Source organism: Sus scrofa, chromosome 5, assembly GCF_000003025.6.
Source record: "Sus scrofa isolate TJ Tabasco breed Duroc chromosome 5, Sscrofa11.1, whole genome shotgun sequence".
Taxonomy (NCBI): Eukaryota; Metazoa; Chordata; class Mammalia; order Artiodactyla; family Suidae; genus Sus; species Sus scrofa.
The window spans coordinates 13,465,068-13,486,136 of NC_010447.5; the positions used below are offsets into that span (position 1 = coordinate 13,465,068).

Here is a 21,069-nt window from a genome sequence, read left to right on the forward strand (position 1 = left end):
CAGCAGTGACTACACACACACACACACACACATTTATATATACATTCCTTTTCTCATACCATCTTCCATCATGCTCTACCCCAAGAGACTGGACTTGGTTTCTTGTGCTGTACAGTGGGACCCCATTGCTTATTCATTCCAAATGTAATAGTTTGCATCCACCAATCCCAGCCTTCTCATCCATTCTATTTCCTCCCTCTTCCCCCTCAGCAACCACAAGTCTGCTCTCCCTGTCCATGCTCTGTCCATGTTTATAAATAACATCTCTTTTGATGTTACCTCCTCTTTGAATGTGTGTCTGTTATTCTGCATTGGTTTGTTTCATTGTTTGCCTGTTCTTTTAACTAGGAGTGGTTCTTGTGCTTCTTCATTTTGTATTTTTATTACTCTGTGAGTTTAAGGAAAATAATCATCTACTATAGTCTTGGTGGGTTATTTATATGCAGGAGCATTCCTGTGAGGTAGGTCATGAGTGCTTACTATTTTTTTGGCCTGAGGGATGCTTTTGTTTGGATGCTTGCTGTCTCTTTCTTCATTGTATGCAGGCTGTTATCCCCTTGATAGGGGGTGTGAAGATGAATGACCTGCCTGTGTTTCCAGAGAGGTGTAGGCAATGGGCTGTGCTTGAAGGCAGCACCTGCTCAACAAGCCCTTGACAGTGGTGGAGATCCACAGGGAGGATTTGTGATTTTGGTTATTCAGTCTTCCAAGTCATTTACTGATTACTCTGCATTGTTCATGCAGAGTAATCAGTAAATGATTACTGATTACTCTGCATCAGTAGAGTAGGAGGCAGGAGGCAGGCTGCTCCTGGTTGCAGGGCCCTTTGTGGTGGCATTGACCCTTAGGGAGGTGGGGGTGGTGCCCAGAGCTCTTGAAGTTGCAATGGCAGGGTGTGTATGTTCCCAGATAGTTGGGAGCAATGGGCATTGCTCAGCTCCAGGGTCCTCTGTTGGAACCCTTAGTGACAGTGGGCTGCATCAACTGCTGGAGTCTGAGATGGCTGTGGCAGTTTGCATCTGCTGCCTTAGCACATGCAAGAGGCGCCCTGCCTCCTGAGAGCTTGTGTGTACCCAGAGAAAGAAGTTCTTATGGCTACCCCCTCACCTCCTCTCACCCTTCCACCTTCTTCTCACCTTATCCACCCTTCCTCTTTCCCTTCCCAACAATGGTGCCTTGCTTTTCTTATGGGCCCAGACCTCTGCCTGGCCCTTCCTAGCCCATGGCACACTGCTCCCTAGCTTCCTCAGGCTTTTTCCACACAGCCAACCCTAGTCTTCTCTGAACTGACCTCAGTAGCCTGAGTCTCAATGCTCAGCCCTTGCCTGAGTAACTCAGGCTGTGGTGTGCAGGGTGGTGGCACCCATGGTCTCTGTGGCTTTCTCTACGCTTTGCCCTCCTCAGACCAGCCACTGTACTTTTCACTGAGGCTTTGAGGCTCCCCCTCCATCCTGGGTGATCTCCCCATTAGTTAGGGGGCCTCCCAGGATGAGTTCCTTTCCTCTTTCACAGCTCCCTCTCTGAAGTGTTGGTTCCATCCTGGTTCCTGTTTTTCTCTTCCCTCTCTCTCCTTTACCCTTTTGCTCTACCTAGTTATGTGAAGGGTTTCTTACCATTTTTGGAAGTCTGAGGTCTTCTCCCAGCATTCAGTAGCTGTTATGTGTGAATTGTTCTACATGTATATGTATATTTTTTGATGTGTTTGTGGGAGGTGGGTGCCAGGTCCTTCTTCTCTGCCATCTTGATCCTGCTCACCCTGAGTTTAAATGAGCTCTTTCTTGCCTTTTTATAACACCAAATTGTGTTTCTTCCAGTTCTAAGTATTTCTTGACTCTGTTGCCTCTTTTTGAAATGCCCTGCCACTGCTCCTCTCCTAGCCCTGCTTATCTGTTACATGTACTCATGTAGCATCTATCTGGTCTCTTTTCTTACTGTCTGTCCCTTCTCTACTCCATTCTCCATACCATAACCAGAGTGATTTTTCTGGCTCTGTCCTTTCCTTGTATGAAATACTGCTACTATTGTGTCCCATCATGAGAAAAGGGAGGCCTGTTTCAGTCATTCTCAACACCTCAAGCCCATGAGCTTTTGTTGGAGCCAGTTCTTTTGGTGGGAATAGTCTATCTCCTGTACACGACATGCTCATGCTCAGTTCAAATGTCATTTATGAAACTGTTAGTCAACCGCCACAACCTTCCTGGCATCCTGTAGCACTTTGTACGGGCTTTGGTTATGGACTTCTCACACTGTAGGCACTTTGGGGACTGGGCTTTTAGTCGTGTTTGTAACCCCAAGCACCTTGAATAGTGCCTGGTACATAGTAAATGCTCAGTGTTGACTAAACACACTGATATGGATTGGTGTGCTTAGGAATATGGGCCTGTTTGAGACTAGCAGCAGTATGGGATTCTACGTAGTGTGGAGATATGGAGATGGAGTGAGGAAAAATATATGTTAAAATTATTTCCCAATTGTTTTTCCCATTTTGATCTCTTCTGAAATGTTTCCTCCCAAATAAATGAGACTTTATTGCATTTTTCTCTGATTGCAAAAGTAGCACATAGTATTCACTTGGACATCAGACAGGCCAGAGTTCAGATTTTGCTACTTATTAGTTGTGTGTCTTGAGCATAGCACCTAACATCTTTATGCCTTAGTTTTCTCATCTGCAAAGTGAGAGTTATTCTAATAGTATTTAACTTGTAAGTCTGTCATGAAGATCAAACTAGAAAGTCTATGTAAAGTGCTTAGCAGTGTCTGGCACAGTAACTGCTCAGGAAGCATACACAGCTGAAATTGTTATGATCAGTGCAGAAAAGGTATAGGTCTGTGAGATCTGGATACCGCTGGAGCCTAGGGCCAGGATCTTCCCCATGTTACATTAAAAGAAAACACAAATCAGACTTCAGAAGGCTTGGAGAATTACTTTTCTTTAGGACAGCCTTTCTCAGTCAGGGTTCACCAAACTACAGAGCTCGGGAAATGACTGGCATGACTCTTTTTTCTCTACACCAAGGATGCTATGTAACTAGCGCTATTCTAGATGCACAGGAAAGTTGATTCACTGTATACAATGCATGGTTTAGGAATTGGGGCTTAATCTTGCCGCTGCCCCCGCCCCCCCTCCTCTTAAGGAAAGGCTGCTCTGTTACTTCTTGAAGACTTGGTGCAGGGACTCAGCAAAGTGCATCAGAGTCACACCCTTCTAAGTCCTCTCCTTTTCCTTGAATCTTCTACTTATGGCAGCTGTTAAAAATCTCTCCCTCACCCATATGATTTATTCCCATATGAGAATTCTATTTGTTCCATCTCCATACTGTACTTGCCACACACGTAATAGTTTTGACAGGTGTCACCTTACTTTTCTTGAAAGAGTAACATGCCTCACCCTATCCCTGTGTGTACCCTTTCACCTCTGGCACTGCAGTGAAGAATATACCCATGAAAATTAATGCCAGAACTGGACTACACAGATGTAAACATGACTGATAGCTTGTCTTTTTTTTTTTTTCATGTGCAGACTTTTTAAAGTCATCTAGATCTCATGCTATTTTCAAATGCCTCTCCCTAACAAAAATTACAGAATTATCTAGGCACTTAATCTAGCTGTGTCACGATTGGTGCTGCCAAGGCTTTGGCAGGACCCACGCTCTATGGCAGAGCAAGTCTGCTGTTTGTGATGCCATTCTTATTTGCTGTTCCTCTTCAGTGCTGACAAGGCTCATGATACCTCCCAGAAAGGCAGTGGGCATCTTTTGGGGGGAGAGGAGGGGTAGGGCATGATGTCTTCTTGGTTAGTAAGGAATAGTATTGGGTAAGCAATTACCAGTGTTTACAATTCATATAATGGAATATCATATAGCCATTAACTTTTGAAGAATATTTATTGACATGGGAAAATGCTTACAATATGTTAAAGAAGCAGGATACAAATCTGTAAATACAGCATGATCCCAATCTTGTAGTAAAATAAATTATATATGCATAGAAAAAATACAAGATGGAAATACACCAAAACATAGATTATCTTAGGTGGTAGGTTTTGGGGTGAATTATTAACTTTATTATTTTCTGTATATTCCAAACTTTCCACAATGAACATATATTACTTTTATAATCGTGGGGGAGGAAGTCAATATAAGTGATACCTAGGTCCTGGGAGGTGGCAGTACTGATGGTAGTAAGAAGGTGTTGAGTACTTGTACTGCCTCTGCGTCTGTCCTCATTTCTTAATCTCCCAGGACCACTGGGTGTGTGAAAGGGCCTCAAGTGTTTGTTGACCATTCCTCTAAACCAGCAGCTCAAGTGCCTTATTTTAGGACCCATTCCTCCGTACCATTTTGAAGGTTGGGAGAGATGTGAACACGGGGCCTACGGGCGTGGCTGGCCACTGCATTCTCAGCATCCTCACTGCAGGCCACTGAGCCAAGCAGATGTTGGGGGCTGGGTGGGCAGAAGCCTGCCGCCCTAATCTTTGACCTAAAGGATTCCAAGTCCCTATTTGAAATTCAGTATTAACTGAGCAAGTTTCCTAGTCACACTTCAATTTCAGGTCACCTCCCTGCTTAATAACTTCTTTAAACCAGTTTTGCTGAAATAGTTATTGCTTAAAATGGCCCGAGAACCTCCACTCTCCCAGCATTCCAGAGTCATAAGGAGGCACAACATGGACCCACTGTGGCGAAGGGGAAGGAGAGGTGCTGGGGGGTCAGGCCGGCCAGAATTAGGCTCTTAGGTGCTGTGTGACGTTGGGTAACCTACTTTGCTTTTCAGAGATGATCTCTAACATGGGATGTGATGGGGTTACATGAGATAAGATACATAAAAAGCCCAGCACAGAGCAGGCCCTCAACAAATGTTGAGTCTCTTTCCATGTGCCAATTCTCTCTTCAAAACAAAGCTTAGTGTCCAGCATGGGGCAGCTCAAAACTTTAACAGAACTCACTGAAAGCAGAAGAACACAGCTACTTAAACAGGACTATTCAAACACTAACTCTGCATAAAGCTGGCAAGGTGGTATTTCATTAAACATGTCTTCATTTAGGTAAGCCAATGCTCATGCCAAAGCTATTTGATTGCAGAAATTATAAAAATACTTTAAAAATGCATTTGTAGAATAAAATAACAAAAATACTTAAATTCTTTTTCTAAACTTTTTTTCACTCAATTTAAAATTATGAATTGCCAACTTTCATTTTACTATTAAAACCTGGGTCACCCATAACTTCTACTCTGTTTTGGATGAAAATCCTAAAATGTATTATTTTTTTCCTAGCCTTTTATAGACTATTCTGGATTTAACTTATTTTAAAAAAAGAAACACAGGTCATTAGTATGATAATTAGTTTATGGGCCATATTGTTGTACATACACTTCCTGGGTCAACTAGAATGTCCTTTGGGAAATGGCCCCAGACTTAATGATGCTTTGAGCAGTTTTCATTCTCCCCACCTTCCTATGTGGTTTTCAGTTGGCTTTTTGTTGCTTTCAATAGGTCCACTTTCCATCTAGCAGCCTCCTCCTCTGCCATTTTTTTTTGTGGGCTTGAAAGTCAGATAACTGAACATGTTAGAAATATATGCAAATTTTAGTAAAGAGGCAAAAAGTGAGATTCTTGAGGGTCTGTCCTATAAGTAAACCGTAAGAAACTCCAACATCTTTTTTGGCAGCTCAAAGGCCTTTTAAAACTTAATTCCTGATTTGTTCTTTTGCCAGAGCTGTGACTTCTGGATAAATAACATTTTCCATGTACTTTATCCTTAGAAAAGCTATTTATTGTAAGTGAGATAATAGATGTAAAAGCACTTTAAAAAAAGCACTTTAAAAAAGCATGAACTGTGAAATAGTATTTTTTTACCCCATGTATCTTTAAAGAAACACACACAGATGGCTAAATTGAATCAACCCCAATGTTTTATTTAATTTAAAGTTTTAAAAGGCAGTGGTTAAGCACATTGTGTGTGTCTGTGTACATATATATGTGTATATATATATATATATATATACACACACATATACATATATATGTATATACATACATACATATATATATATATATATATATAAAAGGAAACCAACCCCTTTTCAACTTTAGCCATTGATTAACTAGGCCCACAGTCTATTGCATGATTTGTTTTCTACTTCTTCACATGACCAATTCTAAAAGTAAAAATAAACAGCTTTAGTCAGTTTAACAGTAACTATTTGTGTTTCTTTTTTAAATAAATAAAGTTGCCATTAAACTGATCACATATGGTAGAAAGGTAGAACACACACACAAGCACACACAGTCCCCAATTTAAAACATGTGACATAAGAATGACCTATATGTACAAACGGGTGCTACTGACTCCCCTGCCCCCAGCAGAGGCTACAAAAGAACTCCTGGTACCCAAGGGTCCCCATTCCCTCTACAGGGTTGGGGAGTATGTTTCCCCGGCACCCCTACGTTAGACCTCAGAATGCATGCTCCCCATGCAGTGATACAGATGGGGGCTCAGTTCTATGGTACTAGTGTTCAGGTACATTAGGGAATAAATAGGCATCTGTAGCTGCCTCAGAACTAAACCATCATTTATAACTTGACAGGGAGAAATGTATTCTGAAGTTCTAGACAGCAGACATACAGACTTTTTGAGTGTAATCAGTTTGCAGGTCTGGGGCTGTGTGTGTGTGCGTGTGTGCACATTTCTACAGATTTATACAAAATTGAAATGAAGTAAAGAGTGGGGCTAGGTTTATGGAGCAGCTGCTTGGCTTCCATTCACTCGGTCCTGATTTAACAAGTCACTTGCCTCAGCCCCTTTTTAGCAGCTCTTTCCGCTTCTCACATGCCTCCATCTCTGGAGAGATTCAGAATGGGCAGCTCACACAAGTGAGAAGAAGGACACAGCTAAATCTTCTGTTAAGAATCTTGGCAAACAGAACTGCCAGATTCAACCAGGGCTGCTTTATAGAGTGAAGTCCTTCAGTTTCATCTTGATGGAATGGAATTTTTTTTTCCCATTTCTAGCCCCTGCAACTCCATCTAACTGCAGCTCTGTATGAATGCCTCAATATCGCAAAAACACAGGATCACCTCTTAAATATGCTGGATTCTCAATGAGTAAACCAGTTAATGTGTTTCTAGCCAAAGCAAGGGCATAAATGTTTTAGAGAAAAGATTCCCCTGGAGCTACAGAGAAAAGATGCTGATAAAAGCAATATTGAGAGTTGAGCACGTGATGCTTTTTAGTCTGTGTCAGAGCTGGTCTCCTCGATGACAGAGTACTGGTTGAGTGCTTCCTCCAAAGGCGTTATTGTCCCATCGGGTTTTAGTCCCATTGGTTTAAGCAACTCCTCTCTGGAAAAAGAGATAAAAGATAGAAAAAAAAGTATTCACCAGCATCACACACACACACACCGTCCCCCCACCCAAATCCATATCCTTTAAAAAAAGAAAAGTCTTTAAAAACCAAAGTATTTTTCCTCAAGCTCTCTCTGTGTGTTTGTAACAGGAAAGATGAAAGGGGCATGGAAAGAAAAAGAGGGAGATAAAAGACTTCATTCACACAGGCCAAACCTACTAAGCCAATTAAAAGTATGAAAAGTCAAAGTCTAAATGGGCTCAGGACAAGGAGCAGGTCTCTTCTATTTTTAATAATGAACTTTTTTCCTTTTGTGGATTTGTTTTAGTGAAGTTGAAGCTGCCATAATTTCACCTGGCCCAGTGGGCCAGGCATACAATTGAATGGCTGATTTGATATGTATGAATTTCATTTAATGGACTAAATCTCATCATTTGATTTTTGCCTCTCCAATCTCTAGTGATACATAAGTACTTGTTGATTCATTTCAAATCAGTTGGCCTTCCCCAGCTTTCTCCCTCCCTTTTCTTTCCTTCTCTCTCTCCTTTTTTTTTTTTTTTTTTTTAAACACCATTGCTTTTGTTTGTGGCAGTTTAATTATGGGATCACAGCCATTTTAATCTCTTCAAAGCTCCCCAACTGCCTCTTTTCAGCTAATCCAATTATATCTACTCCACAAGTTACAGCCTTATCTAAAGATGATTAATTATTGATTAAGCCAATCACAAAGCATTAAGAAAGATTTAATCTTTTCATAGGCTCTTATTTATTACATGGAGATTATGGTGAAAGTACCTGTTGAGTTGCTAACCCTAGTCCTCCCACCTCAAAAAGCAATGTACCCTTGAAAGAGGCATATGAGTTGCTTAAAACTTATTTCTCACAGAAATAGGCATCACCCCCTGAAAACATGTCAATAAAAAGAACCCACACGGCAGCAGTTGTAATGTTGGTGGGAGTTAAAGGGAAGAAAAATGACAAAACCTCCTCTCCCTCTGCTTCCTTGCTGTTGTCCCTTAGGCCAACACAAAGAAGGGCTCCCTCCTGGGACGGAGGCCATGGAGCAGTATGATGGTGTAATAGGCACAGAAAAACTTCTGAGGAAGTGTTGCAACAGCTCAGTGGTCACTGGATAAGCCAACAGGAGCCTAATCGGGCAGCTTTGGCTAGATCCAGAAAACTGTTTCTAAGAGTCTGAAAACTATTTGAGGAATATGGATGGTTGACTGGTTAAGTTGAGGCTGCTGAACATTACAGAGTAGGAAATGTATTTCTTGATCCAAGAAATGGGGTCGGAATCATGAAAGTTGAAGGGGTCTTAGAGATCATTTAGTCCAACCCCCTTGTTTAATAAAGGAGACTGAGTGACTTACCCAAGGTCACATATCTAGTGGCACACTTGGACCTGAGACATAGGTCTCTGAATCCCAGTCCAGTGCACTGTGCGGCACATACATCTGGATTAACTACTTTAACTGCACTGAAGAAGCACACGCTGAGATCAGCTGTTCAACAACTATGTGCCAGGAACTATGTCATAGACTAGGGAGAAAAGACCAGGCACAGCTGCTGCCCTTGAGGAGTGAGCAAAACATATACATGAAAAATAACTTAAGGAATCATGAACAAAAGGAATCCCAGCTCCTGAGATGAAGCATGGACTATAATGCCAGAGGAAGGTGGGAGCAGCATCTCCAATGAGGTGTCCTATGCCAGGCAAGACGGCACAGAATTTTTAAGGCAAAGGAGACTGTGTGAAGGTCTCTGTGTAAACTCACTGACTTGTGACTTTTTTGGGGGGGGAGATCTTTATATTATGTCACTTGCCGTCTCTCCTCTCATGAAGCTGGGAAAGGGTCCATCCAGTATCTGGGGAGTGGTGAGGTTCAATAAAGAGCAGCAGGAGGTAAGGCTGCAAGGGTAGTTTGGGGTCGAATAGTCAAGTGTCTTGAACGTCAAAGTAAGGAGCTTGGGTCTTCATCTGTAAGGAATGCCTGATCAGGTCTGTTTTATAGGGAAGTTATCTCTGGCACCAGTGCAGGAGACACACTGGAATAGGGGGAAGCTGTAGCAGAAAGACCCAAGGACATCACTGTAACCTTGCCTGTGAGAGAAGACAGAAAGCTGGGGTATGGGTGTGGTTGTGGGAAGAAAAGGCATCACTTCCAAGGGAGATCTATGACCCCACTGGAAGGGCAGGGGCTTGGTAAAGGAGAGTGAGGAGGAGAGTGCCGCTGTGCTCCCAGCTCAGATGAGCACATGGATGGTGATCCATTCACTGGAGCAAGAGCACAGCAGATGGAGCATATGCTGACATCTTTCAGGACAATGAAAAGCTCTGCATGACAACCAGGTTGAAATGTTTAATGGAACTAGAAACTACTTCCACTGAAACTTCTCTCTAGCACTGATATACACTACATATCTCTATTTTAGTAGCACGTTCCTGTTCCAATTGTGCTGAAGGGCTCTGTGATACTGGACACTGATACAGTTTACTAATAACTGATACGAAAGGAGAAGGGGACCACTTTTGGAGATGAAACATTAAGGGATTAGAAAGTTCAAAGGTCTGAAGGAGGTGGTGGGCAGGGGTAGGTTGAAGTAGGATCAGCAGATGGGACTGTAGCAGTTCTACCAAGAGAGTGATGAATCGCTTGGAGGATATGCCAACCAACACTACTAACACTGCTGCATTTCTCTGGTAACAGGATGATACCAGGGCTTGCTACCAGCTTATACAAAGTAGCTAGTAGTTTGGCATCCAAACCCAGGAGGAGTATTTTCAAATCAAGTCCATTGGTTTTACCCCTATTCCCTAATCCATTTTTATAATGCAAATAATTAGGAATATTAGAAAAGTTTTGTGGCCAAAGTATGGGAACTCATCTATGGAATAAAGGGGCCCATATTTTAATCCTCACTTGTGAACTATTCTCAAACCTTTATTTTTTGGATCTTTTGTGTCACCCCTTTACTAACATAGAAGCTCCTCTGAGATATGAATTATTTTCTTTTCCACATGGCTCCATGCGATGCTTGGTCTTACTGACATTTCTGTAGCAGAGATGTCAGTGATAGCTGGCCACTTAAAATGCATTTGTGCAAATAAATTAAGGCAGCAATTTGATATAGTGGAAAGAAAATGATCTGGAGTCAGGAAGTCTGTTTGAAATCCTGGCTCTTCCACTTACCAGTTGTGTGATCTTGGGCAAGTCTCTAAGTCTCAGAATCCCCATCTGTGAAATGGGGATAATGGTAATCTAGCTCCACCTACTTCCCAGTGATAACTTAAGGAGTAGTAGTACTAGTAGTGGTAGTAGTAATAGTAAAAATAATAATAATAGTGAAGATGAAAAAGTTCTATGAACTGTAAAGGAGTCCTAAACATTAGTTATTACTATTGTGGCATAGTGAAAGGCACATACAGATTTTGGAATCAGACCTAGGTTCTAATCCTGGATCTATCATTCTCTAGCAGAAAGACCTTGAACTCTCTGAACTTCAAATTCCTTGTCTGTAGAATTGGTAGAGGAATACCCACTTCACTGAGTTGTCATGAGGGTGAAAGTTCATTACACATATAAAGTGCATAGTGCAATGGCTGGAATGCAGTTGGAACCCAAAAGCTGCACTTCCTGTCCTTTCTATGCTTATAGAAGGAAGGTTTCCCCAAGATTGTTAGGGCACCCTTTGGGAATAAGTGGAAGAATGTGCAGAAGCAAATAAAAGACATGGTCCTGTCCTCAAGAAGCTTTAGTCAGTTCAGAAGGTCAAACACACACACATTAAACAATATTAAAAGAATTACAGAACAGCAGATCAACAAGCTTGAGATGATTAACAGGCAGAGCCCTACTTTCCCTAGCTTGACAGTTCATCAATACACCCTTATTGTATTTGATATTTATTTAAAGGAGATTTCTCATCCTATTTGGGAGTGGAAGGAGCAAGGACCACTTATAGATATGTGACTGCTTTTTCTTAGGGACCCCACACTTACTTTTCAAACCCCCAACTTAACAATTCTGATCATCTTCCTCTCTATCATATGACAGCCCACAAATAAAATGAAGTCTTTGATATAGAGACTCACTTCTAATGGGTCTGGTAAATGACCTGGTTATACTAGACTGTTTCATTTAATAAGATCTGTTGTATCTAGATCAGCAAGATGTGGACAGAGAATGGAAAGCACTAATGAATACCACAGAACTGTTATTCCACCAGTCATATGGGCCATGTACATGTGGGAGGGATACAGAGGAGATGGGGCTGCTGATCACAAGCTCCTGGCAACAGATGGACTCAGAGCCAGACTGTAATGGCAGTGATGGACATGGATTCATGGGGAGAAAGGCATCCCAAAAGCAGAAGATTAGTCAAGCAAAGGCACAGAAGCGAGAGTTAGTTGTGTGCAGGGATTGGCAAGCAGGCTGGCTTGGCTGAAGTAAAGGAAAAAGAAAGCTCAAAATAGGGGATACAAAAGAGGATTTGGATGGAGACTTTGAAATCCTGGGCTGACAAGTTGATTATAGTACAGAGGTATTTTTGTCTTCTATTTCAAGAGTCTCACACTTAATATTTTTAAAAAATAATTCTCATTACAAAGGTTGAAAGCTATGAAACTACTGTTTGACGTTAAAAAGAAAATGTTCTATGCTTTATTCATTTTCATATCCCTATATGTCTAGCACAGTGCCTTGAAGATAGTAGAGCCTCAATAAGTGTTTATGAACTAGATTTTGTTGCAGTTGGTATTATTTTGCACTTTCACAGAAAGGAAAAGTATAGTGTTTTATGGGACTCCTAATACACAAACCCTGACCAAGAGAAAAGCTATTTCTTTGGATAGAAGATACAATTTCATCGCCAAGATTTACAGTTAAGGAAAGTATAAGCTTTCTATAGGGAATTCTACCTAATGCTTTCCAGGGATTTCTCATTTTCTACTGGACTGTGAGCATCTTGAGGGCAGAGTCCATGTCTTATCTGGCTGTGATGTGCAGTATCTAGTAAAGGATGGGCACATAGTTGGTGCTCAGTAAATATGTTCACTGAAAGAATATAATACATGGGTCATAGCATAAATGGACAATGGTAGAGAACCATTTGCCCGGAATCATCCTCATGTTATTTTAACTGCAGTTATTTCCCTGATGAGTCAATGTCGTCAGACATTGTGACAATCGAGAAGTCAAGGCCCCTCTTGTACCATACAACTTGGAATTTACAACCAATAACTGGCATAGACTCAGCTGTTTATATATGGGGCAACAGCAGATCCAGAGTCTAGTCTCCGATCTTCCACTAACTTGCTGGGTGTCCTTGGGCAAGTCATTTCCTTCTCTGGGCTTGAGTCTCCCCATCTATGAAATGAAGGGGTTGGACAAGATGATCCCCAAGATGCTATTCTAATTCTAAGAGTCTAAATATTAGGTTACTAAATAATTTTGATCTACTTAAAAAAGTTGTAAGACACTAAAACTCAATACTGCTATGCTTTTGTTTCTAACCAAGATCTAAACCTAGGAGTCAAACGCAGCATCCCAGCTGTCACTGACATGCACCAAGACCACCACAAGTCCCTTCTGCAAAACTACCAGCAAATGATTAGAATGATTCCAAAAGTAAATCAAAGCAATGGCAAGTGTTAACAAGGAAGGATCTAAATTCAACCATGGCCCTCAATAAACAGGCTGTTTCATGAAGAGTTACTGGTCCTAAATTATGAAGGTCCCATCTAAAAAGGATAGCTAAGTGTCAGATATATGTAGATCATGTTTAAACGAAGATACTGTATATTGAAATGTGCATCAGGATTAAGATATTCACATAGCAATAACTCCTTCATACTTACCTTCAATGCTACACACAGGCCTTAACACAAGTTAAGACTGCCCTCGTTATCATCAAAAAGAACAGTGATGTCTACTGGATAAAGAGCCCATTCTAGGCACTGTGACAGTATCATGGCGGGCTTCTCATCTGATCAGGCATCTGGCCAGGGAAGAGATAAGCCTCCAAGAATGTTCAACTGGAACGAAACATCATTTAGAAATTTGATCTTACTAAACGATAAGGAACCATAATCTATAAGGGCTTGGCCAGGCACGAGGACACAGATAAAGCACGTCCAAGAAAGGAAACCTTACTTTGCCCCAGCCTATCCCTTGGGACTGCTAATGGAAACCAAAAAATACTTTCTTAAAGATTAAGGGGTGGGAGATTATGGGGCTTATACCATAGTTAAGATTTTATGGTCTGTCTTTTGCTTCCCCAGATACAGTTAACATTTTCCTGAGCCACCATTTCCCTGTAAGTATGGTCCTCTTGGATGCCTGGGCTTATATAACCTTTCAGGACCTTAGAGCAGGTTCCACTTTTTAGGCTTCTAGTTCCTATGTAACTCTTTCCCCCAGAAATGACAGTGCAATATTGGGGCTCAGATACTAACATACCCAATAGCACATTATAGAATAGGCCAGATGTATGTGTATAAAACACCTTACTTGACCTGGAAACAAGAGAATACTCTTGCCCACAGCACATGTTTTTGTGCAATACAAACAAAGCATTCAATTCAAGTGTACTTGTTGAAAAACAGGACATAATTAAGCAGTTGGTAAAATGCATTCTTCTTTCCCACTTGCAGATCTCCCAAGAGTCCCTTCGAATTTACCTATACGAGTTTCAGCTTCCCGCTTGCCACTTAGCTTGATAACGACTCAAAAATCATTCCCTTGTTTTCAAGGGCTCTTCTTTCTTGTCTGCTCTGTGTACTACAGGGCAGTATTGACACATGGAATTAATGACAGGGTCTGTAATGAAACAACAGTCATGCAAACACCAGTCTGCTCTTTTGATAAAACAGCATGTTAGAGACCTATTCACCTCCCTCTAATTGAGTACTGCATAATAGTTCCGATTCTTTTATGTAACATATTTTGTTCTATGATTAGAAAAGAAGAAAAAGGGGGAACCTATGAGGTACTGCTTCCTTCAATCACCCCCTGCTTAATTCTCTGTTCTTAATGAGGGTGGCTGCTATTTAGGCAGGTTCTGTTACATACTTGTTTTGTTGACTTCTGTACAATGTATAACAAAACCCAAGATGGGATAATTGGGAACCATTTCTTTGGCACAGGGATTCCTGTTCTTAATATAAGGTTGGCTTGGAAAAAAAAAGAACCCTGACATTTTAAATTAGCCATTTCATATTTAATTCCCTTTCACATTTGAAAGATAGGATGAAAAATTAGTATATAAAGCATTTTAATTAACAGAGCTTTTCAAAAAATGCCTGCTATAATGGAGCCTGTGATAGCCCAAAGAAGCTCTGTAATCTTTGCTATAATTCCAAGTCTGAGAGTGCATCTTATTTCAAGATTTCAGCATCAATGGAATAGTCCATAATCCACTGAAGTACAATGGATTTCCCAGTAATTTGTGATATTCTTCAGTGTTTTTAACCTTTTTTCTTACAGAAATTAATACAATCTTTGGCACTGGTTAACATGTTCAGTTACATACTATGAAAGAGTGTCCTATGCTCATCCTTCATCTTTCAGTATAATCTTTCATCTAATGGTTTCCTTGTGCCTGATTGGTTTTACTGATCTTTCACTAAGCTACTAACCCAGTAGTTAGGAGAAGTGTGGTGGCTTTTCCATAGCAAATTCGAGGTCTTCAATCTGCATCTTTCAAAAATACTTCTGAGATGCTTCCCCCAGCCTCACCATTGTACTTTGGGATTGGATACAACTGGGAAGGTAAAATGTAACATAAAAAAATAATTCCCAAGACAAATGGATATGGCATGTTGTCTATAGCATGTACTTAGGCTTTGGGGATTGCCTGAACAGTCCTATAAATAGAGAAGCCTTTTAAAAGTTAAGTTTTCTTAATGTGATCACATTAAACATAAGAATTTATTAGAATACCTATAGTCGTTCTCTTTTCAAAATAATTAAAAGACCTTATATTAACATAGAATTACAACAGTTTTACTGGTTTCCTTCATATGAAGCTGTTTTTGTTTGTTTTTGATATAAGCTATTTAGCATGTGACCTGATATCTGAGAAAAGCTCAACTATGGAATGAAAAACCAGGAATGGATGTCCTCCAAATTTTAATTTTCTTCTCAGGTAAATATGCTTATTAACTGTCTTTATGCTTTGCATTTATTTAAAATTTAGAGACTCTTATTAAAAATGATCAGACTGACAAATTTGAAAGCTATATTAGTTTTTCAAAATAACATAAGATCTAGAGTCTGAAGACAAAGAACCAAATCCTGGCAATGTCATTAACGAGATGCCTGATCTTGGTTCAGTCACTTAATCACTGGTCCCATTTACTTCTCAATAAAATATCTTTTGCCCTAATTACAGGGCTGTTTTAACAACCAATGGAGATAATATATATGGAAGTACTTTTTAAACTTTAAAGCACTATGTAAATTATTAGTCCTTTATTATTCTCATTTGTTAGAAGATCACATGCAAAGCTTCTAAAAATTTGCTATCCACTTCACCTTAAAGAGCATGGTTAAAAAGACAGAAAGAGGTTAGAGGTAGTGCTAGAAAAATATAATTCAGTTTTATCCTTAAGTGAAGGTGTTCTTTATTTCTTAGTAATTTCTACATAGAACCTTTCTATCCTGTTGTCCCAAATTAGCAAAATAAATATTAATGAGAGGTCAGCATGCCAGCTGAAAATGTTGAATAAGATAGTAGAAATGGAAGTTCTTACATGGTCTTCCTAATTTGAAAGACTTAAAAGTTAAAGGAGGAGGGTGACTGAAAGCAAATAGTCAATGGAGATTATTCTTATCTGCTGTTTCTCTAATAGACAGAAGTCATTTCATCTAGCGCTTAAACCAAGAGCTCAAAGTAGTCATTCCTGTTACGGAATTAAAGGACAATGACTACTAGCAGGCAATACAAAGGTGGCAAGACTTCCTACTTAGAGGTGTCTAGCCAGTGCAAGGGCCTTGTATAAACTAAATATATACAAGATCAAGTTTCTCAAATTCATCCTCCCCTACCACTTTAAATAAGAGTATATTATTTTAACTGGATCCACGTTCCCTAAGGGTATATTAGTTTAACTGGATCCAAGTTCCCTTAACTAAACTTCCAAGCAACTTTGTAGTGTATTTATTTTAATGATGCAGAACAGCAGTGTCTAAGAGAAATATAATGTAAGTCATATATGTAATCTTAAATGTCTAGTAGCCACATTGAAAAAGTGAGAAAAGACAGGTAAAATTAATTTTAATATAATTTAACTCAATATATAAAAAATATTTCAACATATCCATGTTAAACAATTAGCATATTTTACAGTCTCTTTTAGTACTGAGTCTTTGAATGTCTGAATATTTAGCACTTATAGGACATCCCAATTCAGACTACCCATATTTCAGGTGCTCAACAGTCATATATGCCTAGTGGTTACCATACCAAGGACAGTGTGGATCTAAAGGCCTTTCTAATTAAGAATTAGGATCTTTACCCTTTTGTACCTACAATAGCTCTGCATTGATATAAAAATTGGATTATATTTCTGAAATGTACCTGAAAAGCATTTTCTTGATTAACTCATCATAAAGGTCGATATAATCAGTTATTTTTGTAAGCAGAATAATTTAGTTTTAAGGAAAAAATTATGTAGTTATTACTTTCCAGTCATAAATTACTGTCCCAGCTTCAGTAAGTTAAAAAAAAATCTTTGGATTAAAGGGGAATTATTCCTCTATTTAGTATATGCATTTATTAAAAAAGCCATGTGCCAAATACTACACAATGGCTGGCTGATAAGGAGTAGATAAGAAAAGGAAGAGATGGAAAACAATTAATAAATGTAAATTTTAGAAGATTTTGACAGAATATATAAGCAAAAAGGTTATGTACCTTATTAAACAGTGATGGGATAAGGGTAGGGTAGAAGATTAATCAGTCCTAGTTTTAATTAAGAAACTAAAGGTAATGAGAAAAGTCAAAACAAAACTGAAACTTGAAATATTATTTCCCTTGGTTAGTTTAGCCTTAAGCCAATCAGTCCTCTCTCCCCTTTTGTAGAGAGAAGGCTTCATTATTGTATGTGAGCTGTGTGCTGTAGCTAAGGTGAATGCAATTGTATTAGGCACACTGGACTTGCTTAACTACATGCAATCCCCATTCTAATCTCCCACTTAAGTTGCAGGGAATTATTTTTTCCCAATTCAGAAAAGCAAAGAGGAGGTGGAGAGGCAGGCAGATTTCATCCTCTGTTCTACCTCTGTTCTCACATTAAAAATGTCAACTACAGCTTTCTCTAATCTCATGCCTAAAGCCTTAATGCTTATGTTTGATAAATATCATAATTATTCTATATTAAAGGAATTATGTACCCTAATATTTAACTTGTAGAAACTAAAGGGCCAGTCATGGGCCAAAGTACCTTACAGAATTCTTTTCCAGACCTGACTTTAATGACACGGGCCAAGAAAGGAAATTGTCAAAAGTATACTTTAAAGGCTTTAAAACATGTAGGCTACTTTATTGAGCAGAAATTTAATCATTTTGGGGATCAGCTGTGTTCATTATTTCATCATCACAAACTGGGGAAACCACAAGGTACAAGGCACTGTACTAGCTAGACAGGATGGAATTTATAGAGTTCAGATTATTCTCAAACTCTTAATACCTCCAGGTCCACTCTCAATCCCCTTACCTACATCTGTCACAAATACAATTCTTACACTAAAAACAAACAAAAAAACAAAAATCACTTGGAATACTGTCAGTGGTATTCCATAGGAAGAAAAGCTTTGGGCACTAATCTCTCCAGTGCCCTTGGAAATCTAACTGAGATAAGGCTGCTAGGATGGTGAGCAACTTGAGACAGTGGCTGTGTCCACAATGGAGGTGAAATGGAAAGGTAATTTTAATTTTTGCATTGATGGTTTTACGGTTTGGGTGGTAAAGAACATCTGTACCCTACACCAGGCTCAGTAACAGTACTTGGCATGACCAACCTTAGTCATCACTTTGGTAAGTGCTTTGGCACGGGCCACTGTTGCTAACCATCATCCTGGTGCAGGTCCTTCACATTTGCTCTCCTATGGATGGAAAAAAGGAAGTGTCTAGTGTCCATTCATTGGCCACATCACCTCCAATCCTATTCTTTACTTGCATGCCTTTCAAATCAGGCCCAGGAGAAAACGATTTCATTTTTGGAAAGGAAAGTTAATCAGACAGAGCTACAGTACACCCTTAGCACAGTAAGACTTGGTGGGATGAAGAACAACCTTAGAGTTGAACTGAGAGAACTAACCAAAGCACACTGCTGAAGAGGATGATCAAGAAGTATTCTGGCAGACACTGACTCTAACAGACAGACACAGTAAGTAGCACAATGGACAGAGTTCTGGAAAATGAAGTTCTTAGTCTCACTTTAACTAGATGATAGCGTATATGAAAGTGTTCTGTAAACTGTGAAAGGAAATGGATTTTCACTGGTTTCATTATGTTTGGGGCAATTCTTTGGGTCTTTCCCCAATGATAAATCTGATAACATATTAATGAAATACTGATAACCTGAGCTCTTTGGGAAAAAGATGCAAAATGTAAATAACAAAGATTTATCTTATTAACTAGAGTATGTTTCCCTCTACCTGGAATGAATGGTTATTTCTCCATTTGCTAATTCAATACCTCTTAAACTTCAAGGATCAGCACAAATGCTACCTTTCCTGTGAAACAGTCCCTGATTCATCCCAATAGAATGAACTGCTCCTTTTCCTGGGTGTTCACAGTTCAACACAGACCTTATTTTGTCATTATTTCCTTCTACCTTGTATTATAGAATGGATTACTACCATATCCTGCACTAAAATGTGGTTTCCCCAAAGGCAGAGACTGTCACATTCACCTCTGAATCTCCCTCATCTTCCTAGCACAGTGCCTTGCACAGAGTAGCTGCCTAATAAATGTTCCCTGAATGGTACTGAATTTAGTCTATTTTGACTTTACGGCATCTTTTTTTTTTTTAACCTAAAAACAAAAACCAAAAAACCCAAACCAAAACAACAGTGAAAACAGAGAAGAAACTTAGGACAAACACATAAGATGCATAAAGAATGGCTTCATTCTTTGCATTCCCGATTTGGAATGCCCACTGCTGATCTCCATACAGTTTTGTCACTGACTGTTATTAGTTCGAGCAAAGGTTAGAAAGCACATTAAGGCGGACAATGTAAAAAACCCACCACATGTCATGGAAAAAGTCTATGTGATTTAGGACTGTTCTCAAAGTTGCCCTTAGCTTCAACTTTAATGGCAAAATTCATACCACCAAAGCCAACAGAAGACATTTGCTCTGCATTTTATCCATGCAAAAATCAGTATCACCTTTAGATTGAGTTGGGCCTCTGCTAGGTGTTCATTCATCTAGGGTACATGGGCCAGTTGGATAGCATCTGTGTTATCTTTTAAGAATTCATACTACTGAAATGAAATTTATGAAAATGGAATTTATGCAGCCTAACTGGTTCACTGTCTTCACACTAATATGCTCTATTCAGGTCCTGGATAACATTTTCCCCTCCAGCTTCTACCAAATGGACACTGTTGGTTCTCATCCTAACTGCTGTACTTAGACCACTGTTTCATGAGCCACATCAGATGCTTTTGGGGTAAAAATCTTATTTTTATGTATTCATTCAGAACTTACTTTGCCTCCAAGAGGTTTGCTCTATCAATGTCTTCTCTTTGATTGTAAATTCATTCAGGGAAGGAACATATATGTTCTTATAGGTATGAAGGTATTAAGAATGTCATATGCAAACAGATAACAATGTCTTTTGAAGACTGTGACCATAGTTGCAGTAAATTCTAATTATCTTGGGAAAATGATGGAAATTTAAAAGGACCAGCTGCAAGTCAACTAATTTCTAATCATACTAGCTTTGAAGATGATGAAGCTACTTACTCCTGTGTAACTTCTACCACGTTACCAGCATCATGTGAAAACTCAGACTCTGCAGAGTGTCACAATACCTTCACTTGTCACACTCCTACTCGAGGCCTCCTGCTGTGGTCTTGGCCTCTGCTTGTTATCACACCTTTCCCTTTAATGATTGGCTTTCTGGCTTTTCCATTCCAGTTATACTAGCCTTTACAAAGCTGTTGTGAAAAATGAGATGACCAGAAGAAATTCACCTTTCAGTGGCAGCTGCCACTAACACACAGAAGCACTCATTCAAGATGGCTTAAAGGAGACAGTGACTCAATGTATGACTGGAAAATAGAGCAATTCAGGCAAGTGTGAAAGGAATTAATATTTTCTAATAACTCCTCCAAGATGAACAGTTGCTTATTAGGATGTACATTTGATTTAATTATTCTCAAAACTGGCTATTTTTGGAGGGGAAGGCAGTGTGAAGCAAGAAGGGAAGGGGCAATTGTCTAGAATCCCTAATTAACACAAGTGCCTGCTTTCAGAAAATCCTTCATTTGAGCTATTTCTTTTCACTATTTCCTATGGGGTGCATGACATTTTAGAATTCTTGGTTTCAGCAGCAACCCAAAAAGACAGAATTGCAAACTTGCACATCAAAAATGGAATAAAAAAAGCACCATGATTTGGAACAAAAACCAAAACAGACTAAAACAAAAAATACAAGCAGCAGCAAAATCATTGAACCCTAATTCATAGCATCTTTTTGAAGACAGG

The 21,069-nt window shown here is 39.5% G+C and overlaps 1 protein-coding gene and 1 long non-coding RNA gene across 8 annotated transcripts in view; one reads left to right on the plus strand and one right to left on the minus strand.

Moving 5' to 3' along the window:
* The window catches only part of LOC102157854, a 48,285-nt gene extending 27,657 nt beyond the window's left edge, over positions 1-20,628 (plus strand). The window contains exons 3-5 of the long non-coding RNA XR_002343920.1: positions 13,630-13,664; positions 15,402-15,494; positions 20,500-20,628. This is a non-coding gene — a long non-coding RNA (uncharacterized LOC102157854). The remainder of the gene's footprint in view (positions 1-13,629; positions 13,665-15,401; positions 15,495-20,499) is intronic.
* The window catches only part of RIC8B (RIC8 guanine nucleotide exchange factor B), a 111,565-nt gene continuing 94,361 nt past the window's right edge, over positions 3,866-21,069 (minus strand). For 2 of the 7 annotated variants that reach the window (XR_002343919.1, XR_002343917.1), the window contains 3 exons: positions 14,029-18,454; positions 13,207-13,383; positions 3,866-7,342 (listed from right to left, as the gene is read on the minus strand). Coding sequence is in view for 2 of the 7 variants with exons in the window: in XM_005655526.3 (XP_005655583.1) it covers positions 7,231-7,342 (112 nt within the window). In the remaining 5 variants the exon portion in view is untranslated. The remainder of the gene's footprint in view (positions 7,343-13,206; positions 13,384-14,028; positions 18,455-21,069) is intronic. The other 5 variants (XM_005655526.3, XM_001926280.7, XR_001303486.2 and 2 more) reach the window with 4 other exon arrangements.